The sequence below is a fragment of the Oncorhynchus keta genome, chromosome 9, assembly GCF_023373465.1.
Source record: "Oncorhynchus keta strain PuntledgeMale-10-30-2019 chromosome 9, Oket_V2, whole genome shotgun sequence".
Taxonomy (NCBI): domain Eukaryota; kingdom Metazoa; phylum Chordata; class Actinopteri; order Salmoniformes; family Salmonidae; genus Oncorhynchus; species Oncorhynchus keta.
In genome coordinates this window covers 9,020,431-9,046,619 of record NC_068429.1, presented here as the reverse complement: position 1 = coordinate 9,046,619, position 26,189 = coordinate 9,020,431, and the positions used below count along the sequence as shown (strand labels likewise).

Below are 26,189 nucleotides of genomic sequence, written 5' to 3'. Positions count from 1 at the left end.
GTGATAATCTCCTATTCTACTCAATAGACTATCATATCTTGAGGTTACATGCTTTGGTTCCAAAACACTTGAGTCAATCAATTATGGCCTTGACTTAGCTAATTGATGAAATTAAGACCCTGCTTGATGCTAATATGTGTCTTAGTGCTGGGCTCAGTCTAACACCTGAGATCATTTGGCTCTCTAGGACCAGGGCTGCCTATCTCCATACACTATGCAGTGTCATGTGCGAATGACTATCATTATTAGCTACTTCAACGTCAAAACCTTTAGACATTTCAATCAATCAAATGTATTCATAAAGCCCTTCTTACATCAGCTGATGTCACAAAGTGACACATATATACACTTACAGTGGTAAGAAAAGGAAATGAACCCTTTGGAATTATCTGTATTTCTGCATAAATTGGTCATTAAATTAGATCTGATCTTCATCTAAGTCACAACAACAGACAAACACAGTCTGCTTAAACTAATAACACACAAATTATTGTATTTTTCAGGTCTATATTGAATACATCATTTAAACATTCACTGTGTAAGGTTGGAAAAGGTATGTGAACCCCTAGGCTAATGACTTCTCCAAAAGCTAATTGGAGTTAGGAGTCAGCTAACCTGGAGTCCAATCAATGAGAGGAGAATGGAGATGTTGGTTAGAGCTGCCTTGCCCTATAAAAAAACACTCACAAAATTTGAGTTTGCTATTCACAAGAAGCATTGCCCGATGTGAACCATGCCTCAAACAAAAGAGATCTCAGAAGACTGTTGACTTGCATAAAGCTGGAAAGGGTTACAAAAGTATCTCTAAAAGCCTTGCTGTTCATCAGAATGGTAAGACAAATTTTCTATAAATGGAGAAAGTTCAACACTGTTGCTACTCTCCCTAGGAGTGGCCGTCCTGCAAAGATGCCTGTAAGAGCACAGCGCAGAATGCTCAATGAGGTTAAGAAGAATCCTAGAGTGTCAGCTAGAGACTTACAGAAATCTCCGGAACATGCTAACATCTCTGTTGATGAGTCTACGATACTGTATGTAAAACACTAAACAAGAATGGTGTTCATGGGAGGACACCACGGAAGAAGCCACTGCTGTCCAAAAAAAACATTGCTGCACGTCTGAAGATAGCAAAAGAGCATCTGGATGTTCCACAGCACTAAAAAGGCACAGCACAGCACACCAACATCAAAACCTCATCCCAACTGTAAAGTCTGGTGGAGGGAGAATCATGGTTTGGAGCTGCTTTGCTGCCTCAGGGCCTGGACAGCTTGTTATCATCGACGGAAAAATGAATTCCCAAGTTTATCAAGACATTTTGCAGGAGAATGTAAGGCTATCTGTCCACCAGTTGAATCTCAACAGAAGTTGGGTGATGCAACAGGACAACGACCCAAAACACAGAAGTAAATCAACAACAGAAGTGCTTCAACAGAAGAAAATAGGCCTTTTGGAGTGGTTCAGTCAGAGTCCTGACCTCAACCTGATTGAGATGCTATGGCCTGACCGCAAGAAAGCGGTTCACACAAGACATCCCAAGAATATTGCTGAACTGAAATAGTTTTTTTTAAAGAGGAATGTTCCAAAATCCCTCCTGCCTGTTGTGCAGGTCTGATTCGCAACTACAGAAAACATTTGGTTGAGGTTATTGCTGCCAAAGGAGGGGTGACCAGTTATTAAATCCAAGGGTTCATATACCTTTTCCCACCCTGCAACTGTGAATGTTTACACGGTATGTTCAATAAAGACATGAAAACGTATAATTGTTTACGTGTTATTAGTTTAAAAAGACTGTGTTTGTCTATTGTTGTGACTTAGATGAAGATCAGATCTAATTTTATTACCAATTTATACAGATGTCCAGGTAATTCCAAAGGGTTCATATACTTCTACTTGCCACTGTACTAATCAGGGGGAATGGGAACCAGGTGTGGGGAATGGGAACCAGGTGTGGGGAATGGGAACCAGGTGTGGGGAATGGGAACCAGGTGTGGAGAATGGGAACCAGGTGGGAGGAATGGGAAGCAGGTTTGGGGAATGGGAACCAGGTGTGGGGAACCAGGTGTGGGGAATGGGAACCAGGTGTGGGGAATGGGAACCAGGTGTGGGGAATGGGAACCAGGTGTGGGGAATGGGAACCAGGTGTGGGGAATGGGAACCAGGTTTGGGGAATGGGAACCAGGTTTGGGGAATGGGAAGCAGGTGTGGGGAATGGGAACCAGGTGTGGGGAATGGGAACCAGGTTTGGGGAATGGGAACCAGGTGTGGGGAATGGGAACCAGGTGTGCGTAATGAGAAAAGACAGTCTGTGGTTGGTGGTAATGAATCCAGTTCAGTGACGCCTAGAAGGCCCGGTAACGTAGACCTCCGGAGTTGGTGAACGGAATGAGCAGCAGTACCTGGGGGGGATCCGTGACACTCCTTCAACGTCAAAACCTTTAGACATTTCCACAGTTATATTTCTCTGTATCATTATTAGCTACTTCAACGTCAAAACCTTTAGACATTTCCACAGTTATATTTCTCTGTATCATTATTAGCTACTTCAACGTCAAAACCATCGTTATATCTCTCTGTATTAAAGAGTCATGTAAGTTCTGCCCTCGTCTGTACCTCATTGTAAAAAGCCCTTGAAAATCTGAGGCAGGTTGGAGAACCGCTGAATCTGATGCTGAGCCCAGTTCAAAGCTCCTGTCATGTGGTAACAGATAGTGTTCAGCTGCTGCAGGCGGTAACAGCATTTTACCTTGGTGATGTCAGGGCAGACTGGAGGGCACGGAAAGCCCCTGGCACTCTCCCCCATTTCCTCTGGTTCTCACCCCAGACTGGGCATAGCACACAGGATACCTGCTCTTCCAACTCCTACTTCGCTGGCATTTGTTGCTCAAGTCTAGAGGACAGGGGTGAGCAACTCAGGTTGGTTTCATCTCAAGTCTAGAGGACAGGGGTGAGCAACTCAGGTTGGTTTCATCTCAAGTCTAGAGGACAGGGGTGAGCAACTCAGGTTGGTTTCATCTCAAGTCTAGAGGACAGGGGTGAGCAACTCAGGTTGGTTTCACCTCAAGCAGTGAGCAACTCACGTTGGTTTCACTGAGCAACTCAGGTTGGTTTCACCTCAAATCTAGAGGACAGGGGTGAGCAACTCAGGTTGGTTTCACCTCAAGTCTAGAGGACAGCGGTGAGCAACTCAGGTTGGTTTCATCTCAAGTCTAGAGGACAGGGGTGAGCAACTCAGGTTGGTTTCACCTCAAATCTAGAGGACAGGGATGAGCAACTCAGGTTGGTTTCACCTCAAGTCTAGAGGACAGCGGTGAGCAACTCAGGTTGGTTTCACCTCAAATCTAGAGGACAGGGATGAGCAACTCAGGTTGGTTTCACCTCAAATCTAGAGGACAGGGGTGAGCAACTCAGGTTGGTTTCACCTCAAATCTAGAGGACAGGGATGAGCAACTCAGGTTGGTTTCACCTCAAATCTAGAGGACAGGGATGAGCAATTCAGGTTTGTGGGGGGCCGAAACGTCTGCTGGGTCATGTTCGGTAAGCACAAAATGGGAGAAACGTAGGAGAACTTGAACTTGTCCAATAATGTTCACAAAATCTTCAAAATTGTTGCTGTGTTGCGGCCTACAGAACATGACCGTGGGTTGTGATTGCTTTAGATCTTATCGAGAGCTTTAGAGAGTATTTGTGTGCTCTCGGAGCAACCAACTGACTTGATACTTTGATGTCAAAGAGAGACATAGTAAAGGGTTTGAAGTAGTTTGGCTTAGTGTCCTTAGACATGATCTGTTTCAAGGCACACTGTAGTTTTGACTTTTGACCTCTACTGCTGGCAAACCTATTGATGTTTGAACATTTAAAACCTGTTCCACCATCATCCAGATGACCTTTCCTCTCATTGCTGACTAACATTTTGACCTTTGTCTCACCGTCCCCCAGAGGAGTACCGCCGGCTGTGTGTCCAAGGAGTCCTACCCTACCCAGATGGAGACTTTGGAGGGAGACCCAACCCCATGAATCCTCTAAATCCTTTGATCCCTCAAAGACCCAATGGTGGCAGCGACCCGTCCAGCCCCAATGGTGGCTATGATCCATCTAGACCCAATGGGGGGTATGACCCATCCAGGCCCAATGGTAGGTATGATCCATCTAAACCCAGCAGTGGCTACGATCCAACACTGAATGGCCAGGGGGTTCCTAATGGAAATGGACAAAGGCCAGACTTAGGTAAGGAAACCTCCACATGCACTATAAGCACCCACACATTCAACAGATAGAGCATAGGAGCATAGGAGCATAGGCTCTGCAAGCTGTAAGACATGCACAGTATATATATGCAGAGCATTCGTTAAGTATTCAGACCCCATGACCTCTTCCACATTTTGTTACGTTACAGCCTCATTATAAAATGGATTAAATTAAATAAAATCCTCATCAATCTACACACAATACCCCATAATGACAAAGTGAAAACAGGTTTTTAGAAATGTTTGCAAATGTATTAAAAATAATAAACAGAAATTCCTTATTCAGACCCTTTGCTATGAGACTCGAAATTGAGCTCAGGTGCATCCTGTTTACATTGATCATCCTTGAGATGTTTCTATAACTTGATTGGAGTCCACCTGTGGTAAATTCAATTGATGGGGCGGCAGGGTAGCCTAGTGGTTAGAGTGTTGGACAAGTAACCGAAAGGTTGCAAGTTCGAATCCCCGAGCTGACAAGGTACAAATTTGTCATTCTGCCCCTGAACAGGCAGTTAACCCACTGTTCCTAGGCTGTCATTGAAAATAAGAATTTGTTCTTAACGGACTTGCCTAGTAAAATAAAGGTAAAATAAAAAAACATTTTGGAAAGGCACACACCTGTCTATATAAGGTCCCACAGTTGACAGTGCATGTCAGAGCAAAAACCAAGCCAAGGGGTTGAAGGAATTGTCCGTAGAGCTCCTAGACAGGATAGTGTCGGGGCACAGGTCTGGGGAATGGTGCCAAAAAAGTCAGCAGCATTTAAGGTCTCCAAGAACACATTGACCTCCATCATTCTTAAATGGAAGAAGTTTGGAACCACCAAGACTCTTCCTAGAGCTGGCCACCCGGCCAAACTGTTCATTCTGGGGAGAAGGGCCTTGGTCAGGGAGGTGACCAAGAACCCAATGGTCACTCTGACAGAGCTCCAGAGTTCCTCTGTGGAGATGGGAGAAACTTCCAGAAAGACCATCTCTGCAGCCCTCCACCAATCAGGCCTTTATGGTAGAGTGACCAGACGGAAGCCACTCCTCAGTAAAAGGCACATGACAGCCACTTGGTGTTTGCCAAATGGCACCTAAAGAACTCTCAGACCATGAGAAACAAGATTATCTGGTCTGATGAAACCAAGATTGAACTCTTTGGCCTGAATTCCAAGCGTTACGTCTGCAGGAATCCTGGCACCATCCCTACGGTGAAGCATGGTGGTGGCAGCATCATGCAGTGCGGATGTTTTTCAGCGGCAGGGACTGGGAGACTAGTCAGGATTGAGGGAAAGACGAATGGAGCAAAGTACAGAGAGCTCCATGATGAAAACCTGCTCCAGAGCGCTCAGGACCTCAGACTAGGCTGAAGGTTCATCTTCCAACAGGACAACAACCCTAAGCACACAACCAAGACAACGCAGGAGTAGCTTCAGGACAAATCTCTGAATGTCCTTGAGTGGCCAGCCAGAGCCCGGGCTTGAACCCGATCAAACATCTCTGGAGAGACCTGAAAATAGCTGTTCAGCGACACTCCCTATCCAACCTGACAGCGCTTGATCTGCAGAGAAGAATTGGAGAAACTCTCCAAATATAGGTGTGCCAAGCTTGTAGCATCACACCCAAGAGGACTCAAGGCTGTAATAGCTGCCAAAGGTGCTTCAATAAAGTACTGGGTAAAGGGTCTGAATACTTGTGTAAATGTGATATTTCCTTATTTTTTTATTTTTTTTATACATTTACAAAAATGTCAAAGTTTTTGCTGTTTTTTTAATGGGATATTGTGTGAAGATTGGTGAGGGAAAAATGTGTTTTACTACATTTTAGAATAAGCCTTTAACGTAACAAAATGTGGAAAAAGTCAAGGGGTCTGAATACTTTCCAAAGGCACTGTAGATGGATGGAGGGGAAAGCACACTGATTATGATGAAACTACTATGGGGTATGTTGGACAGGCACAGCGACTCTGAACCAGACGATAAACGTCTGTAAGCAGCTGCCCAACCTGTGTCTGCACAGTCGCTGCATCCTCGTGGGCTCCAGCTACCGCTGCGAGTGCAATAACGGCTACACCCTGGACACTCGCCAAGAATGTGCAGGTACAGTATAGTAATTATACATCAATATATTAAACTTGTTTTTATACATGTCTTCGATTGATTGACTAGCACTTTTAAAATGTTAGTTCCAACGCCCACAGTGGTTGGGATACCAGGACCTCTGGTGTTCTTGATTGATTGACTAACACTTTTAAAATGTTAGTTCCAACGCCCAAAGTGGTTGGGATATATACTACTGGTTGGGGCTAATGGCCCCAACCACTGCACATGCAGCAGCTACTCTTCATGGGGCCATTAGCTACTGCACATGCTGCAGCTACTCTTCATGGGGGCCATTAGCTACTGCGCATGCCTGTTTGTCAAAAATTGGCAAGAATCATTTTATAAATCTCCCACGTGATCCTCTTCCTTATACACATCAGACCAACATACATGTTTTACATCTTAAACAAAAGAGTCCTGAGAAAACATTTAGTATGATCTCTTATAAATAACTGGGGGGCGGCAGCGTAGCCTAGTGGTTAGAGCGTTGGACTAGTAACCGGAAGGTTGCGAGTTCAAACCCCTGAGCTGACAAGGTACAAATCTGTCGTTCTGCCCCTGAACAGGCAGTTAACCCACTGTTCCCAGGCTGTCATTGAAAATAAGAATATGTTCTTAACTGACTTGCCTGGTAAAATAAAAGGTCAAATGAAAAAATTATAAATAACTTTAGGCCTTTGGTTCTTTGGCTTTCCTTGTTATTGCCACAATGTTATGGTCACCAATGTTCCCTCTAACACACATAATAAATATCCGCAGCGCAGAGAAGCACAACATTTAACTTCACTTTATAGAGTTTTCCCCCTTAGTTATTAACACTATCAACGTTTCCCTTTACTGTGGGAATTGTGATCGAATCAACGCAATATTATCCACTTTCAATACAACATCCCGAAACAAAACTATGCCACAGTATGAAAACTATGCAAGAGATTTTGTTGTAGGCAGAACACATCAGAGTATGATTCTATTGCATTGAAACACAAGACTCAGCCCGTACTTTACACAGACCGGTGCTGCTTAACCAATCAGAGCCGCAGTAGGCGACCCCTGTGTTACAGCCATTAGTCACAGTAAGAAGCTTCCTTTTGAGAGGACAGCTAGATGATAACCAGTCAATGTTCAGGTCACCCAGAAAATACATTTCTCTGTTAGCATCAGAGAGCTTTTCCAACACCACACACATATTCCCCAGTAACTGACTGTTAGCACTTGGTGCTCTACAGCAGCACCCAGAAAGAAGAGGCTTCAGATGAGGCAGGTGAACCTGCAATCTCACTACTTCTACTTCATTTGTCATGAGATCCTCTCTGAGCTTTACAGGAATATGGCTCTGAATAGATACAGCAAAACCTCCCCCGTAGACATTCCTGTCTTTTCTATAGATGTTATATCTCTGTATTCCTACTACTGTATCATCACAGCTGCTGTCTAAGTGAGTCTCAGAAATGGCTAAAATATTCATATGATCTAAGCTGAGCGAATCTACTAATCTCGTGAACATATGTTTCTGCGGCTGTTAGGTACTGTATATTTATATGAGTTAACTTTTAATGCAGAGAATTTAGACTTTTAATAGTCTAAAAACTGAACTCGTGGTGATTCTAGGTTGTATTTCTGATAAATCTATTTCCTGATAATAAATAGATGTAGATGAGTGTTCCTCCGACCCGTGCCCCAATGGGGACTGTGTGAACACGGCCGGTTCCTTCTACTGCAAGTGCCACACAGGGTTCCAAAGAAATCCAGAGAAGCAGGTCTGCATCGGTGAGTCTATTTATACTGGTGTACATATACAGTACAAGTCAAAAGTTTGGACACACCTACTCATTACAGGGGTGTTCTTTATTTTTTTTAACTATTTTATATATTGTAGAATAATAGTGAAGACATCAGAACTATGAAATAACACACACGGAATCATGTAGTAACGAAAAAAGGTGAGATTCTTCAAAGTAGCCACCCTTTGCCTTGATGACGGCTTTGCACACTCTTGGCATTCTCTCAACCAGCTTCATGAGGTAGTCACCTGGAATTCGTTTCAATTAGCATGTGTTCCTTGTTAAAGGTTCATTTGTGGGATTTGTTTAGTTCTTAATGCGTTTGAGCCAATCAGATGTGTTGTGAGAAGGTAGGGTTGGTATACAGAAGAAAGGGTGGCTACTTTGAAGACTCTCACTTCTTTGGTTGCTTCATGATTCCATATGTGTTATTTCATAGTTTTGATGTCTTCACTATTAATCTACAATGTAGAAAATAGTACAAATGGAGAAAAACCCTTGAATGAGTAGCTTTGTCCAAACCTTTGACTGGTACTGTATATATTCTATTCAAAGAGGTTGAACCGATGCTTTCACCATAGACATGTTCCAGAGTCTGTGGCTTAAACCCGTAACCAGCGAGGCCTGTGTCTGTGAGTCTGTTTTCACAGTGGGAGTGGACCTTAAGGATTTATTCAGTCTAAATATGCTGTTTCCTTTTTCTTTCATAATGTTACCTGACTACTGGCACATTGATCCACCGAATGCTGAATTGTCATTTCACGTTTAGAAGATAGTTACAATTAAAAGCAGACATTGGGCTAGGTGAAACACATAGAGATATAACGACTATACCAATGTAATTGTAGTTATTATATTTCTATGGTGGAATGTTACTCACTACAACACTATGCTTTTAGATGGACAAGGGGCCAGAGGGAACTGTCTAGGGCCAGAGGGAACTGTCTAGGGCCAGAGGGAACTGTCTAGGGCCAGAGGGAACTGTCTAGGGCCAGAGGGAACTGTCTAGGGCCAGAGGGAACTGTCTAGGGCCAGAGGGAACTGTCTAGGGCCAGAGGGAACTGTCTAGGGCAGAGGGAACTGTCTAGGGCCAGAGGGGACTGTCTAGGGCCAGAGGGGACTGTCTCTCGGGGCAGAGGGAACTGTCTAGGGCCAGAGGGAACTGTCTAGGCCAGAGGAAACTGTCTAGGGGCAGAGGGGACTGTCTAGGGCCAGAGGGAACTGTCTAGGCCAGAGGGAACTGTCTAGGGGCAGGGGGAACTGTCTAGACCAGAGGGGACTGTCTAGGGGCAGAGGGAACTGTCTAGGCCAGAGGGAACTTTCTAGGGCCAGAGGGAACGGTCTAGGGCCAGAGGGGACTGTCTAGGGCCAGAGGGAACTGTCTAGGGGCAGAGGGAACTGTCTAGGCCAGAGGGAACTGTCTAGGCCAGAGGGAACTGTCTAGGCCAGAGGGAACTGTCTAGGCCAGAGGGAACTGTCTAGGGGCAGAGGGAACTGTCTGGGCCAGAGGGGACTGTCTAGGGGCAGAGGGAACTGTCTAGGGCCAGAGGGAACTGTCTAGGGGCAGAGGGAACTGTCTAGGGGCAGAGGGAACTGTCTAGGGCCAGAGGGAACTGTCTAGGGCCAGAGGGAACGGTCTAGGGGCAGGGTTAGTATAGCAATGGCTTTATTTTGGATTTGGTGCAGCTCTGCGGTGTATTGGTAGGAACAGGGGTAGTATACTGTTGTAATGGTGTTATATTGGATTTGGTGCAGCATTCTGGGATAGTGGCAGCAAGTCACATATACATCACCACTCTCCTCACCAGACATTGACGAGTGCCTGCACAACGGGGTTCTGTGTAAGAATGGCCGCTGTCTCAACATGGATGGAAGCTTCCAGTGCATCTGTAACGCAGGCTTCCAGCTAACCCCAGACGGCAGGAACTGTGTCGGTAAGATCTTTCAAATGCTTTTCGCGTTTGCTTTAGCCTTTTTGGAGTGCCAGATTGGGTTTACACTTTTGTTACTGCTCTATTGGTTCCGTTGCGCCAGTCAAGATCAATCAAGCCCAGATGAAATATTTTAATATGGTATCAGTTACCTTAATCACTCATGTAAATCAGTACTCCAATGTTCATGAGATTGTAGCTAATTGTTCCCTAGATTTGATTTGACACCTTGTTATGTACTGTGAGTATTCAAGCCTCGTCAAACCCATGAATTAACTTTATGAAGACAAGCCACTAATTATAGACTATTTTAAACATAAAATACCTATGAATACGGTTTCTGTGTTTCTCTCCCTACCACATCCTACTCGTTTGCTCATGACTGTCCGTCGTTGTCCACAACGACGTTGCTCTTGTTTTTACGCCATTGAACGTGGCTGTACAAAGCCAATGCACACACACAACATCACTCACATGCTACACGCCATTCCCCATGGGGTCACATTCCAAGACCCTCTGCTTGGCAACTAACGGGTCTGGGCGTGGTGAGTTTGGCTTTAACAAACAACAGGATGACAGATTCTTTAACCTGACCTTTAACCTTTTGCACTCCACAGACCATGACGAGTGCGCCGGCACCAACATGTGTCTGAACGGCATGTGTATCAACGAGGACGGTAGCTTCAAGTGCCTGTGCAAACCCGGCTTCACCCTGGCTTCCAGTGGGCGCTACTGCACAGGTAGAGAGATCACTGAGGCAGACATGGAATAGAGAGCAGGTTCAGGATTGGCTCATATTTTAGAGCTATGCCGATAGATTCCAGAACCTCATCTGTGTTCCATTTGGAATTCCAACTGAGATGCTACAGCACCAGCTGCTAGCCATGCGTCTGGATCAGGAACAGACAAAGGCTGCATTCCAAATGGTACCCTATATAGGGCTCTGGTCAAAAGTAGTGCACTGTTTAAAGGAATGGGGTACCATTTGGGATGCAGACAAGAGATTGAACCTACCGCTCCCCAGAGGCCTAGTAATAATGTTTTTTTGTTAACCACATAACTTCTCTCTTTGGGTCTGTTTTTCTACCTGTCTCTCTCCTTCCCTGTCTCTCTCCTTCCCTGTCTCTCTCCTTCCCTGTCTCTCTCCTTCCCTGTCTCTCTCCTTCCCTGTCTCTCTCCTTCCCTGCCTCTCTCCTTCCCTGTCTCTCTCCTTCCCTGTCTCTCTCCTTCCCTGTCTCTCTCCTTCCCTGCCTCTCTCCTTCCCTGTCTCTCTCCTTCCCTGTCTCTCTCCTTCCCTGTCTCTCTCCTTCCCTGTCTCTCTCCTTCCCTGTCTCTCTCCTTCCCTGTCTCTCTCCTTCCCTGTCTCTCTCCTTCCCTGTCTCTCTCCTTCCCTGTATCTCTCCTTCCCTGTCTCTCTCCTTCCCTGTCTCTCTCCTTCCCTGTCTCTCTCCTTCCCTGTCTCTCTCCTTCCCTGTCTCTCTCCTTCCCTGCCTCTCTCCTTCCCTGTCTCTCTCCTTCCCTGTCTCTCTCCTTCCCTGTCTCTCTCCTTCCCTGTCTCTCTCCTTCCCTGTCTCTCTCCTTCCCTGCCTCTCTCCTTCCCTGTCTCTCTCCTTCCCTGTCTCTCTCCTTCCCTGCCTCTCTCCTTCCCTGTCTCTCTCCATCCCTGTCTCTCTCCTTCCCTCTCTCTCTCCTTCCCTGTCTCTCTCCTTCCCTGTCTCTCTTTCCCTGTATCTCTCAGGATGTCTCTCTCTTTCCCTGTCTCTCTCCTTCCCTGTTCTCTCCTTCCCTGTATCTCTCCTTCCCTGTCTCTCCCTTCCCTGTCTCTCTCCTTCCCTGTCTCTCTCCTTCCCTGTCTCTCTCCTTCCCTGTCTCTCTCTTCCCTGTCTCTCTCCTTCCCTGTCTCTCCCTTCCCTGTCTTCTCCTTCCCTGTCTCTCTCCTTCCCTGCCTCTCTCCTTCCCTGCCTCTCTCCTTCCCTGTCTCTCTCCTTCCCTGCCTCTCTCCTTCCCTGTCTCTCTCCTTCCCTGTCTCTCTCTCTCTCTTCTCTTTGTTCATTTCCCTATACGCTCTTCAACTCTCTCCATCTCTCTCGTACTCTCACTCTCTCCATCTCTCTCACTTTGGAATCCATCTCTCTCGTACTCTTACTCTCTCCATCTCTCTCGCCATCTCACTCTCTCCATCTCTCTCAGGAACTCACTCAAATCTCTCTGCTCTTACTCTGGTCTCTCTCGTACTCTCACTCTCTCATCTCTCTCGTACTCTCACTGTTTCCATCTCTCTCATACTCTCATTTCCATCTCTCTCATACTCTCAGAGATCTCCATCTCTCTCATACTCTCACTCTCTCCATCTCTCTCGTAATCTCATCTCTCCATCTCTCTGTTAACTCTTACTCTCTCCATCTCTCTCGTCTGTTACTCTCTCCATCTCTCTCGTACTTTTACTCTCTCCATCTCTCTCGTACTCTCTCTCTCCATCTCTCTCGTACTCTTACTCTCTCCATCTCACTCGTACTCTTACTCTCTCCATCTCTCTCGTACTCTCACTCTCTCCATCTCTCTCGTTCTCTTACTCTCTCCATCTCTCTCGTACTCTTACTCTCTCCATCTCCTCTCATCTCTCTCTCTCCATCTCTCTCCTGCTCTCTCTCTCCATCTCCTCGTACTCTCTCTGTCCATCTCTCTCGTACTCTCACTCTCTCCATCTCTCGTACTCTCACTCTCTCCATCTCTCTCATACTCTCACCATCTCCATCTCACTCGTACTCTCACTCTCTCCATCTCTCTCATTACTCTCACTCTCTCCATCTCTCTCGTACTCTTACTCTCTCCATCTCACTCGTACTCTTACTCTCTCCATCTCTCTCGTACTTTTACTCTCTCCATCTCTCTCGTACTCTCACTCTCTCCATCTCTCTCGTACTCTTACTCTCTCCATCTCTCTCATACTCTCATCTCTCTCGTACTCTTACTCTCTCCATCTCTCTCGTACTCTCACTCTCTCGTACTCTCTACTCTCTCCATCTCTCTCGTACTCTTACTCTCTCCATCTCTCTCGTACTCTCACTCTCTCCATCTCTCTCGTACTCTTACTCTCTCCATCTCTCTCGTACTCTCACTCTCTCCATCTCTCTCGTACTCTCACTCTCTCCATCTCTCTCGTACTCTTACTCTCTCCATCTCTCTCGTACTCTCACTCTCTCCATCTCTCTCATACTCTCACTCTCTCCATCTCTCTCGTACTCTTACTCTCTCCATCTCTCTCGTACTCTCACTCTCTCCATCTCTCTCGTACTCTCACTCTCTCCATCTCTCTCGTACTCTTACTCTCTCCATCTCTCTCATACTCTTACTCTCTCCATCTCTCTCGTACTCTTACTCTCTCCATCTCTCTCGTACTCTTACTCTCTCCATCTCTCTCGTACTCTTACTCTCTCCATCTCTCTCGTACTCTCACTCTCTCCATCTCTCTCGTACTCTCACTCTCTCCATCTCTCTCGTACTCTTACTCTCTCCATCTCTCTCGTACTCTCACTCTCCATCTCTCTCGTACTCTTACTCTCTCCATCTCTCTTGTACTCTTACTCTCCATCTCTCTCGTACTCTTACTCTCTCCATCTCTCTCGTACTCTTACTCTCTCCATCTCTCTCGTACTTTTACTCTCTCCATCTCTCTCGTACTCTCACTCTCTCCATCTCTCTCGTACTCTCACTCTCTCCATCTCTCTCGTACTCTCTCTCTCTCGTACTCTTACTCTCTCCATCTCTCTCGTACTCTCACTCTCTCCATCTCTCTCGTACTCTTACTCTCTCCATCTCTCTCGTACTCTTACTCTCTCCATCTCTCTCGTACTCTCACTCTCTCCATCTCTCTCGTACTCTTACTCTCTCCATCTCTCTCGTACTCTTACTCTCTCCATCTCTCTCGTACTCTCACTCTCTCCATCTCTCTCATACTCTCACTCTCTCCATCTCTCTCGTACTCTCACTCTCTCCATCTCACTCGTACTCTCACTCTCTCCATCTCTCTCGTACTCTTACTCTCTCCATCTCTCTCGTACTCTCACTCTCTCCATCTCTCTCGTACTCTTACTCTCTCCATCTCTCTCCTACACTTACTCTCTCATCTCTCTCGTACTCTTACTCTCTCCATCTCTCTCGTACTCTCACTCTCTCCATCTCTCTCGTACTCTCACTCTCTCCATCTCTCTCGTACTCTCACTCTCTCGTACTCTCACTCTCTCCATCTCTCTCGTACTCTCACTCTCTCCATCTCTCTCATACTCTTACTCTCTCCATCTCTCTCATACTCTCACTCTCTCCATCTCTCTCATACTCTTACTCTCTCCATCTCTCTCATACTCTCACTCTCTCCATCTCTCTCATACTCTCACTCTCTCCATCTCTCTCATACTCTCACTCTCTCCATCTCTCTCATACTCTTACTCTCTCCATCTCTCTCATACTCTCACTCTCTCCATCTCTCTCATACTCTCACTCTCTCCATCTCTCTCATACTCTTACTCTCTCCATCTCTCTCGTACTCTCACTCTCTCCATCTCTCTCATACTCTTACTCTCTCCATCTCTCTCATACTCTCACTCTCTCCATCTCTCTCATACTCTCACTCTCTCCATCTCTCTCATACTCTCACTCTCTCCATCTCTCTCATACTCTCACTCTCTCCATCTCTCTCGTACTCTCACTCTCTCCATCTCTCTCGTACTCTCACTCTCTCCATCTCTCTCGTACTCTTACTCTCTCCATCTCTCTCATACTCTCACTCTCTCCATCTCTCTCGTACTCTCACTCTCTCCATCTCTCTCGTACTCTTACTCTCTCCATCTCTCTCATAATCTTACTCTCTCCATCTCTCTCATACTCTTACTCTCTCCATCTCTCTCATACTCTTACTCTCTCCATCTCTCTCATACTCTTACTCTCTCCATCTCTCTCATACTCTCACTCTTTCCATCTCTCTCATACTAAAAATATATATAAAAATATATGCCATTTATGAGCCGCTTTTATCAACGACTTACAGTCATGTGTGCATACATTCTACATATGGTGGTGCCTGGCAGGGCCCACTAACCTGGCGTTACAAGCGCCATGCTCTACCAACTGAGGTAAGGACCACTCTCACTCTCTCCATCTCTGACTCTCTTTCTGGTAGATATTGATGAGTGTCAGACTCCAGGCATGTGTATGAACGGCCGCTGTGTCAACACTGAGGGCTCCTTCAAGTGTGAGTGCCTGGCAGGGCTGGCTGTGGGGGCGGATGGACGCTTCTGTGTAGGTAAGGAGTTGTGGGTGATCACAAACACACAAACACACAAACCCTTGCTAATGGACACTCACACGCTCGCGCACACACGCACGCTCACACACACAAACACGCACGCACACACACACACACACACACACACGCACACACACACACACACACACACACACACACACAAACACACGCACACGCACACACACACTGGCTTCCACTTCAGAGAGAGACTATGTCTTTGAGTCTGTGATGTCCACAAGCTGTTTCATATTTGGACTGAAACGAGAGTCATGGGCTCTTATTTAGCTTATTGGCAGATCTCGCCTCTACTGCAGACCTTGTCTGCGTCCCAGATGGATCCCTATCCTCTGCATAGGGCACTAGTTTTGATCAAAAGCAGTGCACTATATAGGGAATAGGGTGCCATCTGGGACTCAGACCTTATGGCTCACCGGGAGTCAGAAAACAGTGGAAATTCACAACCACATTATCTGTCTTCTGGGGCTTATTTCAGGACATCGATAACACCTCACTCTTCAGGAAATGACAAAGAACAGAGAGAGAGAGAGAGAGAGAGAGAGAGAGAGAGAGGAGAGGGAGAGAGAGAGAGGGAGAGAGAGAGAGAGAGAGAGAGAGAGGGAGAGAGAGAGAGAGAGAGAGAGAGAGAGAGAGAGAGAGAGAGAGAGAGAGAGAGAGAGAGAGAGAGAGAGAGAGAGAGAGAGAGAGAGAGAGAGAGAGAGAGAGAGAGATTTTTGTTGTTTTTCACTTTATATATTCACTTTGTATGTTGTCTACCTCACTTGCTTTGGCAATGTTAACACATGTTTCCCATGCCAATAAAGCCCTTGAATTGAATTGAATTGAATTGAGAGAGAGAGGGACAGAGTTTTTCACTTTATATATTCACTTTGTATGTTGTCTACCTCTTTTTGGCAATGTTAACCATGTTTCCATGCCAATACAGCCCTCATTGAAAACCATAGTTACACATCAATTAAAAACACAACTCCAATTCCTCCTCCACAGTAACTAAACACAACAGCCTCTGAATGTTACCCCATATACTCAAAACAGATCAATATTGTTTGACAAGTTTATAATAGGCACTCAACTTTGGCAACCTCAACATGTCTGCCAATAAAGCCACAAATATTCCCTCCAGCATACTCCCAAAACCATAGTTACACACAATGACACCCCACAGAATGGACCTCCCCAATAGTAGGGTCACAACAGGTACCCCAGATACCAGATCAATATTGTTGACAAGTTTTAGGGTCCAGGTGTACCAGACACAGAATGGACACCCCTCCCTAACACAGGTGTAAATGGACACCCCTCCCCAACAGTAAACAGTAGGGTCCAGGTGTACCAGACACAGAATGGACACCCCTCCCCAACAGTACCAGGTGTACTTTGGCCCAAATAGTAGGGTCAGGTGTACCAGACACAGAATGGACACCCCTCCCCAACAGTAGGGGTCCAGGTGTACCAGACACAGAATGGACACCCCTCCCCAGTAGGGTCCAGGTGTACCAGAAACACCCCTCCCCAACACAGAATGGACACCCCTCCCCCAACAGTAGGGGGTCTGAGAACAGAATGGACACCCCTCCCCAACAGTAGGTCCAGGTGTACCAATCATCCAGGTGTACCAGACACAGACCACCCCTCCCCAATAGGACAGACACAGAATGGACACCCCTCCCCAACAGTAGGGTCCAGGTGTACCAGACACAGAATGGACACCCCTCCCCAACAGTAGGGTCCAGGTGTACCAGACACAGAATGGACACCCCTCCCCAACAGTAGGGTCCAGGTGTACCAGACACAGAATGGACACCCCTCCCCAACAGTAGGGGACACCCCTCCAGGTGTACCAGACACAGAATGGACACCCCTCCCCAACAGTAGGGTCCAGGTGTACCAGACACAGAATGGACACCCCTCCCCAACAGTAGGGTCCAGGTGTACCAGACACAGAATGGACACCCCTCCCCAACAGTAGGGTCCAGGTGTACCAGACACAGAATGGACACCCCTCCCCAACAGTAGGGTCCAGGTGTACCAGACACAGAATGGACACCCCTCCCCAACAGTAGGGTCCAGGTGTACCAGACACAGAATGGACACCCCTCCCCAACAGTAGGGTCCAGGTGTACCAGACACAGAATGGACACCCTTCCCCAACAGTAGGGTCCAGGTGTACCAGACACAGAATGGACACCCCTCCCCAACAGTAGGGTCCAGGTGGACACCCTACCCCAGACACAGAATGGACACCCCTCCCCAACAGTAGGGTCCAGGTGTACCAGACACAGAATGGACACCCCTCCCCAACAGTAGGGTCCAGGTGTACCAGACACAGAATGGACACCCCTCCCCAACAGTAGGATCCAGGTGTACCAGACACAGAATGGACACCCCTCCCCAACAGTAGGGTCCAGGTGTACCAGACACAGAATGGACACCCCTCCCCAACAGTAGGGTCCAGGTGTACCAGACACAGAATGGACACCCCTCCCCAACAGGAGGGTCCAGGTGTACCAGACACAGAATGGACACCCCTCCCCAACAGTAGGGTCCAGGTGTACCAGACACAGAATGGACACCCCTCCCCAACAGGAGGGTCCAGTTGTACCAGATGCATGTTAGTGGCTGTGGCTCCATGTATGATCCTCCATTGGAGATCAGCTGTCCTCTTATCAATAGGCAGTTTGTATAATGATCGCCAACAGCCTTTTGGGGAGGCACCTGGACCAAGCACACCCACCCACCTCGTCGATTTTACCCCTTCCAGGGAAGAGGCATAGGACACTTTTACACATATTCTGTACATGGCCTTCTTTCCCACCTCCTTGAACTCCCCCAGCTCCGGGGTATCGAAGGACAGCAGCATCCCCACGTCCTCCTCGAATTCCCCCATCGCAGCACTAACAATCAGTGCAGGGAATATATAATCCAGACCCTCCTTCCACCGATCAGATTTGGAAGTGTCAGTCACATACTGCAGATGAAGTACTGGCAAGGAGTCACAGACCTCATCTACGACCTTCCTCAGTTGGCGAGATGATCGGATCGGATCCCTGCTCTTTCTCCCAGCTCCTCCAACGATCTGCTCCTGCTCCACATCAGATGACCCAGCTTGGTACACCCCACACCTAACAGGCATGACTGTAGGCCGGCTGAAACCACAGCACGAGACTGGATGACAGTGTTGTAAAAAAGAGGCGCTTCAAAAAGCCACATCCCTGGTGGCGTGCCGGCCTTACGGGACATGACAAAAACTCTCCAAGCCTGCATAACAGACTCATAAAATGGAGTCAGGCCAGGCAACTCACCCCCCTCCATCTTTAAGAGGAAAATGTGCTTGTCTAAGCCCAAACAGCCCGCAGTGTGTAGGCTGTGTCGACCCAGCTAGAACCGTCCCTGGGCTGCTTGAAGCCGGAAAGCCATGATCCTAGAGGAAATGTCCACCCTCGTGCAGTGGCAGGTACAGGGCTGTAGCTTTAATCCAGTGTTGTTAAGGGTCCTTTGAAGCTCTTGTGTCAGACCCCTCTGTGGCTGCAAAATCATTAGTCTGTGCCACAGGGTAGAGGCAGCAAGATTATTAGCTACCAGTACCCTTCCCCTATAAGACAGCTGAGGCAGCACCCATTTCCACCTTGACAGTCTGGCACACACTTCCTCCACTACACCCTCCAAGTTTTTTTTCTGAAATACATCAGTGCCTAGAATAACCCGCAAAGTCTTCATCCGATCTCTGCCCCACTGAAGCCCCCCTGGTAACTGTGGAGCGGACCCCGTCTGAAGCCCCCTGGTAACTGTGGAGTGGACCCCATCTGAAGCCCCCCTGGTAACCGTGGAGCGGACCCCGTCTGAAGCCCCCCTGGTAACCGTGAAGAGGACCCAGTCTGAAGCCCCCCTGGTAACCGTGGAGCGGACCCTATCTGAAGCCCCCTGGTAACCGTGGAGAAGACCCCATCTGAAGCCCCCTGGTAACCGTGGAGCGGACCCCATCTGAAGCCCCCCTGGTAACCGTGGAGCAGACCCCGTCTGAAGCCCCCTGGTAACCGTGGAGAAGACCCCATCTGAAGCCCCCTGGTAACCGTGGAGTGGACCCCATCTGAAGCCCCCTGGTAACCGTGGAGCGGACCCCATCTGAAGCCCCCCTGGTAACCGTGGAGCGGACCCCATCTGAAGCCCCTGGTAACTGTGGAGCGGACCCCATCTGAAGCCCCCTGGTAACCGTGGAGCGGACCCCATCTGAAGCCCCCCTGGTAACTGTGGAGCGGACCCCGTCTGAAGCCCCCCTGGTAACTGTGGAGCGGACCCCATCTGAAGCCCCCTGGTAACTGTGGAGCGGACCCCATCTGAAGCCCCCTGGTAACTGGGGAGTGGACCCCATCTGAAGCCCCCTGGTAACTGTGGAGCAGACCCCATCTGAAGCCCCCCTGGTAACCGTGGAGCAGACCCCATCTGAAGCCCCCCTGGTAACCGTGGAGCGGACCCCGTCTGAAGCCCCCCTGGTAACCGTGGAGCGGACCCCGTCTGAAGCCCCCTGGTAACCGTGGAGCGGACCCCGTCTGAAGCCCCCCTGGTAACCGTGGAGCAGACCCCATCTGAAGCCCCCCTGGTAACCGTGGAGCGGACCCCGTCTGAAGCCCCCCTGGTAACCGTGGAGCGGACCCCGTCTGAAGCCCCCCTGGTAACCGTGGAGCGGACCCCGTCTGAAGCCCCCCTGGTAACCGTGGAGCGGACCCCATCTGAAGCCCCCCTGGTAACCGTGGGGAGTGGTCCCCATCTGAAGCCCCCTGGTAACCGTGGGGAGTGGTCCCCATCTGAAGCCCCCTGGTAACCGTGGAGCGGACCCCATCTGAAGCCCCCTGGTAACCGTGGGGAGTGGTCCCCATCTGAAGCCCCCTGGTAACCGTGGGGAGTGGACCCCATCTGAAGCTGACCTGCCCACAGCAATTCACTCTTTCCCCAGTTGACTCTAGCTGAGGAGGCCCCCTCATACATCTTTAAAGAGTAATAAAAACTGTCACGTCATCTGCATACGCAGACAGTGCTATCGTGGGACCCTTCATTACACCTGGCACAGAGAAACCAGTAAGACTCGCTCTTAAAAAACAAAGCATTGGTTCGATCTCCAGACTATATAACTATATAATGTCAGAGTCCAATGCGACTCTCTGCTCAGGGCCCAATTGAGGAAGACCTTGTAACAACTGTTTAGTACACAGAGAGTCACAATCCTCCGCCTTATCAAGGGACGAGTAGAAATCCACGGCATGTTGACACATTTCACTGTCATCCGTGGTCACCTTCCCATGAGGGAGACGAAGGCAGACCATCTGTTTACATTGCAATGTCGACTGTCATCCGTGGTCACCTTCCCATCAGAGAGACGAAGGCAGACCATCTGTTTACGTTGCACTGTCATCCGTGGTTACCTTCCCATCAGGGAGACGAAGGCAGACCATTTGTTTACGTTGAAATGTCGACTGTCATCCGTGGTCACCTTCCCATCAGGGAGATGAAGGCAGACCATCTGTTTACGTTGAAATGTCCACTGTCATCCGTGGTCACCTTCCCATCAGGGAGATGAAGGCAGACCATCTGTTTACATTGAAATGTCGACTGTCATCCGTGGTCACCTTCCCATCAGGGAGATGAAGGCAGACCATCTGTTTACGTTGAAATGTCGACTGTCATCCGTGGTCACCTTCCCATCAGGGAGACGAAGGCAGACCATCTGTTTACGTTGAAATGTCATCCGTGGTCACCTTCCCATCAGGGAGACGAAGGCAGACCATTTGTTTACATTGCAATGTCCACTGTCATCCGTGGTCACCTTCCCATCAGGAGACGGACAGACCATTTGTTTACGTTGCAATGTCCACTGTCATCCGTGGTCACCTTCCCATCAGGGAGATGAAGGCAGACCATCTGTTTACGTTGAAATGTCGACTGTCATCCGTGGTCACCTTCCCATCAGGGAGACGAAGGCAGACCATCTGTTTACGTTGCATTGTCCACTGTCCTAGTGGTCACCTTCCCATCAGGAGACGAAGGCAGACCATCTGTTTACGTTGAAATGTCCACTGTCATCCGTGGTCACCTTCCCATCAGGGAGACGGCAGACCATCTGTTTACGTGAAATGTCCACTGTCCTAGTGGTCCCCTTCCCATCAGGAGACGAAGGCAGACCATCTGTTTACATTGCAATGTCGACTGTCATCCGTGGTCACCTTCCCATCAGGGAGATGAAGGCAGACCATCTGTTTACGTTGCAATGTCGACTGTCATCCGTGGTCACCTTCCCATCAGGGAGATGAAGGCAGACCATCTGTTTACGTTGAAATGTCGACTGTCATCCGTGGTCACCTTCCCATCAGGGAGATGAAGGCAGACCATCTGTTTACGTTGAAATGTCGACTGTCATCCGTGGTCACCTTCCCATCAGGAGACGAAGGCAGACCATCTGTTTACGTTGAAATGTCATCCGTGGTCACCTTCCCATCAGGGAGACGAAGGCAGACCATTTGTTTACATTGCAATGTCCACTGTCATCCGTGGTCACCTTCCCATGAGGGAGACGAAGGCAGACCATCTGTTTACATTGCAATGTCGACTGTCATCCGTGGTCACCTTCCCATCAGAGAGACGAAGGCAGACCATCTGTTTACGTTGCACTGTCATCCGTGGTTACCTTCCCATCAGGGAGACGAAGGCAGACCATTTGTTTACGTTGCAATGTCGACTGTCATCCGTGGTCACCTTCCCATCAGAGAGACGAAGGCAGACCATTTGTTTACGTTGCAATGTCGACTGTCCTAGGTAACAAAAAAATAGCTCTAGGAGCATCCATATCCTTGAGGGAAGCGAAACGAGACCCAATCAAGGCACCCTTCACTCTTTCACTCTCATGTCCTGTAAGTTCATGACTAGTCCAGGGTCGTTCTGAGTGAGCAGCTTCAATTCAATAGATTTGATGTCCTGTTCAAGGGCCTTGATAGTCTCTTAAGTTCAATTTGAGACAGGGCAGTATACTGTTGACAAAACAATCATATTTGTTCCTTCCCAACCTCCCACCATTGTCTCAAGGACTGAAAATTCCCTTTTGTAACCCTCCATTTCTCCCAAAACAACAAAAACTTTTCACGAAACATGACATCATGTAACAACTTAATTAAAATACCAGTAAGGTGATGACCTTCGTGGACAGGACAAGTGAATATCAACAGTAACAATATGATGATCAGAGAAACCCACAGGAGTAATGGCACACCTTCCAACCCTACTACAGTAGTGATCAGATACAACCTGTCTAACCTTCCAACCCTACTACAGTAGTGATCAGATACATACAACCTGTCTAACCTTCCAACCCTACTACAGTAGTGATCAGATACATACAACCTGTCTAACCTTCCAACCCTACTACAGTAGTGATCAGATACATACAACCTGTCTAACCTTCCAACCCTACTACAGTAGTGATCAGATACAATCAACCTGTCTAACCTTCCAACCCTACTACAGTAGTGATCAGATACATACAACCTGTCTAACCTTCCAACCCTACTACAGTAGTGATCAGATACATACAACCTGTCTAACCTTCCAACCCTACTACAGTAGTGATCAGATACATACCACCTGTCTAACCTTCCAACCCTACTACAGTAGTGATCAGATACATACAACCTGTCTAACCTTCCAACCCTACTACAGTAGTGTTCAGATACATATCACCTGTCTAACCTTGCTGCACTGACACAACCTTCATTAACTTTTAGCCATGTGTACTGCCTAACTTTTGCATTCCTTACTCTCCACACATCAGAAAGCTCAAACTCAGTTAATAAACCAGACAGACAAGTTGCTGACCGCAGGTGAGGTTCTTCAGCAGTGCGGTCAACAGTAAAATCCACTGTACAGTTCCAGTCCCCCCCTAAAACCATACACCCCTCTTGATCACACAGTTCCAGTCACCCCCTAAAACCATACACCCCTATTGGTCACACTGTCCCAGTCCCCCCCTAAAACCATACACCCCTAATCACACAGTTCCAGTCCCCCCCTAAAACCATACACCCCTCTTGGTCACACTGTCTTAAGGTTTCCTTTATTTGATCAAATACAGCAATACGCTCTGTACTCTCATTAGGAGCAATAAACATAAAAAATAAATAAAAATAAAAACATAACATCCACCTTGACCAATAAAACCCGACCCTTGACAATCTCTGCTGTAGATACCACAGTCACCTCTAAACCTGAGGAAAACAAGATGGCCACCCCAGCACTGAAATTAGTACCATGACTGAGTATATGCTGTCCCTCCCACCACATACCCCAGTCAACCTCATTATCCTCATCACTATGTGTCTCCTGTAGGAAAACTACATTAAGCCTTTTCTGTTTTATTACTTCTAATACCCAAGCCCTCTTATTCCTGTCCATTCCTCCATTAATACTGAGAGAACCAACCCTTAGTACCTCCATGTAGAAAAGAGAAAAGGAAAAGCAGAAGAAACCACAGAGAAACCAAAGAGAATAAATACACCCTATGAAGCATGATCATCATTATTTAACTGTTCTCTTATTAACCTGGCCACGTTTCCCACCACCTTTTGCTGCAGTGAAAACAGTAACACATTTCCTCAAGCGAAACCGGTTCTTCTAACTCAGCTGGTCTAACCCCACCGTCTTCTGTAACATCACAGCTGACCTCACAAACTTATCAACATCAAAATAATCTGCCAATTTGACAGATTTCCCAAAAGTCTGATCCAGAAACCCATTTACCTCCTCTAGATCGTAAATTGAGTCGTCACCAGCTGCTGTCATATCTAAAGAGATATCCATATCCTTCTCCTGATCCTCCTCAGCTGAGGCCACAGACAACTGTCTCCCCTCTACCACATCCCTCTCAACACCCCACTTGCACTCCATCACTCGTACCAGGCATCTCCTCCGCTACCTGGGAGACTAGCCCCACCTGAACCCCATTACTCATAGTGGGCATCTCCTCCACTCCCTGGGAGACTAGCCCCACCTGAACCCCATTACTCATAGTGGGCATCTCCTCCACTCCCTGGGAGACTAGCCCCACCTGAACCCCATTACTCATAGTGGGCATCTTCTCCACTACCTGGAAGACTCCCCACCTGAACCCCATTACTCATAGTGGGCATCTCCTCCACTCCCTGGGAGACTAGCCCCACCTGAACCCCATTACTCATAGTGGGCATCTCCTCCACTCCCTGGGAGCCTAGCTCCACATGAACCCCCTTCTTTACCCGAGCACTCGTACTGGGCACCTCCTCCACTACCTGGGAGCCTAGCTCCACATGAACCCCCTCCTGTACCCCAGCACTCGTAGTGGGCACCTCCTCACCAGTCTGAGGAAATGGCTCTTCAGATCCATCCTTACCTTCTACAACAATACTTTTCTGCTGCATAACATTTCCCTCAGGTACAAGTTGCAACTCCGTGCCCTCAACACGGATAAGTTGTTCCTCAGCAACAGGTGCTTGTGGCTGTTCTACCGCTGTCAGCTCACCTCTCCCTACATCAGCGGGCCCAGGCGTTACGATGACCACCTGCGCCCCTACATTTACATTACATTACATTTAAGTCATTTAGCAGACGCTCTTATCCAGAGCGACTTACAAATTGGTGCATTCACCTTATGACATCCAGTGGAACAGCCACTTTACAATAGTGCATCTAAATCTTTTAAGGGGGGTGAGAAGGATTACTTTATCCTATCCTAGGTATTCCTTAAAGAGGTGGGGTTTCAGGTGTCTCCGGAAGGTGGTGATCGACTCCGCTGTCCTGGCGTCGTGAGGGAGTTTGTTCCACCATTGGGGGAACTACCTCTGCCTTCTCCCTTTTCGGGCAAGCATGTTGCTTATGGCCAACATCACCACACTCAAAACACCGTTGACTACCCGTACTAGCATAAGCCATATACAGTCTGTTGTCTTACTGACTCTTTAAACCATAACTCCAAAGTCTGCTCCGGTGAGTCCAAAAACATAAACACCTGTCGCCGAAAAGACATTACCTGTTTCAACACCGGGTGTTTGCAACCCAACGGGACAATCTTAATTGAACTGGCGAACTTCCCAAAGCGCAATAACCCACGCTCCAATAGCTCATTGGGAATAAACGGCAGTACATTTGAAATCGTTGCCCTTGGTGACCGAGAAAAAAGCGGCGTAACTTGAATAAACATTCCTTTAAGAAGTACACCATGCTCAACCATCCGATCAACAAGACACTCTTCTTTAAGAAGTACACCATGCTCAACCATACAATCAACAAGACACTCTTCTTTAAGAAGTACACCATGCTCCACCATACAATCAACAAGACACTCTTCTTTAAGAAGTACACCATGCTCAACCATCCGATCAACCAGACACTCTTCAAGACACATCCCCATTCTCAACCATAAGATCCAAGACACTCTTCTTTAAATCACCATAATTTCGATACCAGAAAACAAAATACTTAATTCTACCACAACAAAAAATAATAACCTTAATCATGCACAGAAGAAAACAAAAATGCCACCAGAAAGAGAAACACCAAAGAAAGTTGGGAATATCTAACTCTCACACAACACACGCACTCTCTTCTTTCATACAATGCTCAACCAGTATCACCAAACACTCCCAGCATGCAGAGAGAGAAGACACTCTTCTTTAAGAAGTACACCAGCTCAGATCCGAGAGAGAGAGAGAGAGAGAACCAGAGAGAGAGAGGGGGAGAGAGAGGGGAGAACCATCCGATCAGAGACACTCTTCTTTAGAGAAGAGGGGAGAACCATAGAGATCAGAGAGACACTCT

At 47.7% G+C, this 26,189-nt stretch overlaps 1 protein-coding gene across 1 annotated transcript in view; it reads left to right on the top strand.

Annotated features, from left to right (window-relative positions):
* LOC118373458 (fibrillin-2) overlaps nt 1-26,189 on the top strand; it is a 299,186-nt gene that overhangs the window by 78,235 nt on the left and 194,762 nt on the right. The window contains exons 10-15 of the mRNA XM_052526019.1: nt 3,934-4,221; nt 6,181-6,324; nt 7,975-8,094; nt 9,917-10,042; nt 10,657-10,779; nt 15,216-15,338. Coding sequence (XP_052381979.1) covers nt 3,934-4,221; nt 6,181-6,324; nt 7,975-8,094; nt 9,917-10,042; nt 10,657-10,779; nt 15,216-15,338 — 924 coding nt within the window. The remainder of the gene's footprint in view (nt 1-3,933; nt 4,222-6,180; nt 6,325-7,974; nt 8,095-9,916; nt 10,043-10,656; nt 10,780-15,215; nt 15,339-26,189) is intronic.